Below are 6000 nucleotides of genomic sequence, written 5' to 3' on the forward strand. Positions count from 1 at the left end.
CTGGAATTACTATTTTGGAAACAGTGAATCCAAAAAAGTTCCTGTATACTCAATACCAAAAGTGTGCCAGACATCAGTTTACTCTTTGGTTAGGCAGAAGCCAACACATTTGTAGTTAGAATGTCTTCCTGACCGTCAGCTCTCGTTTGTTATTCAGTATATGAGAACGCATCCATAGCTTTCCATTGGTTTGGATTCTGGAAAAAAATGGGATTTGATTCTTCCTGTAACTTCCATTTCAGGTGACTAACCACTTTTAACTGATCTGTTGACATGAGCATGGTTTAGGTGTTCACTGAAAGGTTAGTGTCAAAAGAAATTAATGTCCTGGTGGGCTTGTGTTTTTCTCTGAGGCAGATATTGATGAATGCACAGAGGGAATCATTGAGTGCCACAACCATTCCCGCTGCGTTAACCTGCCAGGGTGGTACCACTGTGAGTGCAGAAGCGGTTTCCATGACGATGGGACCTATTCACTGTCCGGGGAGTCTTGTGTTGGTAAGCAGCTTTTAGCCATGCCCTCCATCCTTCTGGCCCTTTGCAGGAGGGGCAGCCTGCTTTGGCACTCTCGTCAGTTCCCAGTGTTAAAATATGACCCCTCACGGGCTAAACTCATCAGTTTTCAAATTTCCTCCCTCAACAATTCAAGCAGGAGGCCAGGGATTATGCAGCGTGGGGTTTTTGGATTTTTATATGGAAACTGGGGCAGTCAGAGTTTCAAAGCCTTGGTCTGTGTGCTATGGTTTCTGGTTCTTTTGAAGTAAAACCATGGTGGCTTGCTAAAATTTTTAACAGTTTGAGAAACAAGTGGGAGAAGAAATACTGGTGGACTGAGAAAGTTAAGGTTAAATACCAACCTTTGTACGGAAAAAGGCAAAGCACCTCTTTGAGTCTTTGTCGGTGAAAGGGTAAAAATGGGATAATAATATATGTGTGTTGCTAGGATTAAATGGGATGCCACACATTTAGAGATTGTAAGCTTTCCGTTGTTGGCGCAAACGTAATAGAGGTACATTAACCTTATTATTGTTATTACCACCATCATCCTTACAAAGTCTCCTTTAATCACTGTTCTGCTTGAGGTTCTGTTAAATGCTGAACATAGGAAGCTAGCAGGTGGAGTTTTTTACCTTTAAGACCCTACAGCTTTCATGACATCCAAACAACTGATCAAACCTGGCATTGTTTCCATGAGAAGCTTAGCCAATGCACTTACATCATGTTCTGTGAACTCAACTAAATTCTTCATGCAGGTTTGGACAGACCTATAGGGCAAGCCTTCTGACCTTGCGTTCAGACTGCTGAATTAGAAAATGGGAATGTGATTTTGAAAATTCATTGTCTCTGCTCATTGCATATATATATATTTTCTGAAGGTTGCTACTGAGATCCACCTAGTGTTTTTCCAACATCCCCCTTAGGTTGGTTTAAAGTAAAGATAAATCAGGGAACAGTGGGCACACAGCATGAACTGTCCACCACTCCTGTTGAGAAGCATGCAGTATAGTTGTTAAAAGCATGGATCCTGGGGCGCCTGGGTGGCACAGCGGTTAATCGTCTGCCTTCGGCTCAGGGCGTGATCCCGGCGTTACGGGATCGAGTCCCACATCAGGCTCTTCTGCTATGAGCCTGCTTCTTCCTCTCCCACTCCCCCTGCTTGTGTTCCCTCTCTCACTGGCTGTCTCTCTCTGTCGAATAAATAAATAAAATATTTAAAAAAAATAAAAATAAAAGCATGGATCCTGGAGCTAAACTCCCTGCTGTCAAATTCCAGTTCTTTCATTTCTAAATAGGTTCCCTGTGGCAAGATCTTATCTAGACCATACCTCACTTATCCATCTGTAAAATGGAACTGTTGCTATCTAGGTCATATGAGCGTTGTGAGAATTAATTGAATTGACACCTGTTAATGTTCAGTAAATGTTATCATTATCTTCAGTGTCCCTGCATATTCAGCACTCTGCCCTATCCATCGTTTCTTTTATTCTTTTTGTTTGTTTATTTTAGGGAGAGAGAGTGCGTGAGCTGGGAGGGTAGGGGGTGGGATGGGGGGCGGTGCAGAGGGAGAGAGTTTCAAGCAGACTGAGCTCGGAGCCCCACTTGGGGCTGGATCTCATGACCCTGAGATCATGACCTGAGCGTAAACCAAGAGTCGGTCAGATGCTTAACTGACTGAGCCACCAAGGCACCCCTCTTTTATTCTTTAAATAATGATTTGTAACCATAGGGACAGGTTTGCAGTTATCCTGGGTCTTCAGATACTTCCTTTACAAATGGCCAAGAAGCTCTGTAGGTGTGCAGCTCAGTGTAAACAGATGTTACATGAATAGGAATACATAGAATGGCAGTTGTGATTGAGGAATGGACATAGAATATTGGCCTTATGTGGTATTACATTGTGGCACTAAAAATAAAAATCTCATTTTTAAACACTGTATTTGATCTCATTAAATGGGTGACTCAGCTTTTTATTGCATGAAGGATCTTAGAGATTACCTCGTTAAACCAATTTTATAACTGCCTGGACCCGCCATGCTCTCGTACTCTTAGATGCCTTTGCCCATGCTGTCCCCTCTGGCTGGAATGGAACAGAACTCTGAATCAAAGATGACCCTCTCTTTTCCTTGATCATCCTGATTCACATGGGAATTTCTGATCTTTTTCCTAATTTCGGCTCATGTTCCACCAGGCCCCCACGAGGCATTTTTGGATGTTTTCATAGGAGTCATCACTCCTGTCCTCTGCTAACTCCAATTTTCTCCTGCTGTATGTTTCTCTGGCTTGTACCATGGAAACTTGTACCGCTGTACAGTTCATTTGCTCTCCAACTAGACTGTGAGTGTGAAATGGACTTTATTCTTCTGTCTCTCCAATAAGACCCTTTGGTAGTTGCTGTTTAGTCAATGAGAAAAATGCAACCACTTCATTGGCTTGATAAAGAAATTCAGTCTCAGAAAGGGTGACAGCTTGTTCCCAGCCATATAGTTGGTTTGATACGAGTTGAGACTCAAGCCAAAGTCAAGGGTGACTCTGCATCCCAAGTATCTGGTGCAGTTTCCGTTTACCTGTTCTGATGTAATTATCCACAGCACCCTGCCACTCTCATAAATGTCCCCCTTTGGATGAAAGATGTCCTGGTCACCTCACCTGCAGATATTTCTCTGCCATGTGGAGTGGTCTGCCTGGGAGATCGAATTTGCTGCCCTCTGTGAAGAAGGACTGTCTTCTTCCATGAACGGGTCCCTGGTCTGCACAGGAAAACTATAGCAAATTGGATTCTTTGGCAAGACAATAGAGTTGTTTTTATTAGTGGCATTTTTAATTAGAGTAATTGTTAATCCGAATGCCCCTTCATTTCCACACTTTTGGAGATATCTTTGTGAATGGGTCTTAATAAGAATAGAAATCTGGCCATTCTCCAGTTTTTCTTTGGTAGTTGAGAGCACTCTTAGTTCAGAATATTTCATGGTGCAACAGATATATATGTCACATCATGTCATTTTCTTATGACAGTGCCTTCTAATGCCTTCCCATTGAAGGAAAATAAAATTCTGACTTCTTCATGTGGCCTTCAAGGCTTTAGGTGATATTGCCTCTACCTGCTCCTTGGACTTCACTCCTACAGATGCTCACCTTTTTAATCTTTTCATGCCTTGAACATGGCAATGAATTCACCCCATTTCGGAGCTTTTGCCTTTGCTGTTCTGTCTGGAACACCCAAGGCCTGTCTTGTTACAATGCCTATCTTCTTTCTTTATATAAATATCTCAGCCCAAATGCCACTCTCTGCCCATTGTATCTGAAGTAGTCTTTTTCTGGTGACTTCATTATATCACTCTCTTTTAGAACTTTGGTAGCATTTTTAAATTCTCAATTTACTGGATGTGTCTGTGTGTGTAATTGTCTCCAGCCACAGGGTACAGATTGAGGACAGAGACCTTGTTTAGGTTTTGCCACGGTACTCTCAGCCCCTAGAGCACTGTGGGCACAAGCAGGGCATTTAATGCTTATATGTCGAATGTTTGAAGGACTAGATAATCACACCATATCAGGTCAGATTTATTTTCTCCCTGGTTTGACCTAACTAGTTGTGTGTGTGCAATGATTATAACATAAGATGTTAAGTATCACAAAATCATGTGAGTCTTTACTTCAGGAAAAAAATTATCGAGAACAGTCGTCACACCAGCACTGTGTTAAGTTTTCTGGGAATGTGGATATGAATCAGATAAGATCTCTCTTCTTGAGGGATTTATGACCTGAAATATTCTGAATCATAAAAATGCACCATCATGGCACTGAAAATCATCACATCAGAATAAGCCCTAAATAACATCATCTAATGCTTACATATAAAGAAATAGCAGCTGAAAGAATCTTTAAAACCTTTTCAAAGGTTTTTTAGCAACATGTAGTCAGCTATGCTTTTTCCCAGAATAGTAGTGGGAATGGCATATGTCAGAATCCAAAATGTGGCAGTTGAGGACAATTGCATGACACCCTGTGCCAATTTCTCTTACATGAGAATAGTAACACCTGCTTTGTTGACTTCATTAATGACTATAAGCCTCAAATGTTACTGATGTTCTAAAAAAACAGCACACATGCGGGATTTACTAGTTCATGAGAAAAATGGTTACGATTTGCCTCTTGCTCCTAAAGATCATATTATTGAAAATGACTAGTATTCGGTAGAGGCAGACAGAATCAGCATTACTGAGAAGTTTAACAGATTGAGTGTCTGTCTGTCTGCCTCTTCCTCATATGTTTGTGTGTTTTGATAATTCCAGGAGAGATGTGCACACAAAAATTTGCCGACTCGTATTTGCAGACAGGATGACAGTGATTACCTACAGCTGTTACCATAGGGTGCAGAGCACTCTGGGTTGGGATGTGGGAGTTTGAGTTGGTGATTCTCAGTGGTAACATAGAAGTTATGAGCAGTCGCTTTTTTTATCTAGACATAGTTATCTGGGTCATCTAGAAATGAGGCCTAATGTATAATTAACAGTGGCATATGTCAAGAGCAGGAGTTCACATATTTTGAAAAGGAGATTCAAACTCCCTCAACTTCCCTCTGTCTCCATGATCTTGCTCCTGCAAATGAGACTTTATTTTCCTCTGCTCCCTCTCGTACTGTGCATGGATAGATCCACAAGCCTGCTCAGATCGTTCTTCCACTCTTCTTAGACCCTGGATTTTCTTTCCTCTACTTTTCACTTGTGTGCTTTTCCCTGACCATCCCTCTGTCCGCATTTCCAGATGTCAAAATCCTGATGAACTTCTTAAGTCAGTGATTCCTTTTTTTTCCCAAGATTTTATTTATTTATTTATTTGAGAGAGAGAGAGAGCGCGCGTGCGCACAAGTGAGCCAGAGAGGCAGAGGGAGAGGGACAAACAGACTCTCTGCTGAGTAGGGAACCCGACAGAGGGGTGGATCCCAGGACCCTGGGATCATGACCTGAGTCAAAGGCAGATGCTTAACTGACTGAGCCACCCAGGCACCCCTAAACCAGTGATTCTCAAACCTGTTTTGCAGTAGATTCACCTAAGTAGCTTTTTAAAAATACTTATGGTGGGCCAGGACACTCTGGAGATTCTGACTCATTGACTTCTTGTGGGACTTAGAGGTCATTGTTTAAAAAAAACAAAAAGTCTCTAAACGATTAGAAAGAATATTGAATTATTGTAGAAAACCACTGTCATAGATTTTCTCCAATAATAATAATAATAATAATAATAATAACAATCCCCATAGCCATTTATTTACACCTCTCTTATGGAACTTGCCAAATCAGGCTTGTCTTCTTCATCAGTCCTTTATAGCCTGCAGTACAGTTGAGGTGTTTTGATTTCCTTTTTACATCTGTGCTGAATTAAATTGTATTGGTCAAACACTTGTTATTGAACAGAATTTTCAAACCCCATTAAAACTCGTTTTGTCAACGGAGCACCCTGACGGATGACAGACGGCTGTTCTTAGGGAGCACGGCCCCTAGG

The 6000-nt window shown here is 41.5% G+C and overlaps 1 protein-coding gene across 2 annotated transcripts in view; it reads left to right on the plus strand.

The window, feature by feature from the left end:
• The window catches only part of NELL1 (neural EGFL like 1), an 821556-nt gene that overhangs the window by 777930 nt on the left and 37626 nt on the right, over positions 1 to 6000 (plus strand). The window contains exon 16 of one of the 2 annotated variants that reach the window (XM_040638900.1): positions 358 to 498. The exons of the other annotated variant lie outside the window; for it this stretch is intronic. Within the exon in view, the coding sequence (XP_040494834.1) occupies positions 358 to 498 (141 nt within the window). The remainder of the gene's footprint in view (positions 1 to 357; positions 499 to 6000) is intronic. 2 annotated transcript variants of the gene reach the window in all.

This window comes from Ursus maritimus, unplaced genomic scaffold, assembly GCF_017311325.1.
Source record: "Ursus maritimus isolate PB19 unplaced genomic scaffold, ASM1731132v1 scaffold_23, whole genome shotgun sequence".
Taxonomy (NCBI): Eukaryota; Metazoa; Chordata; class Mammalia; order Carnivora; family Ursidae; genus Ursus; species Ursus maritimus.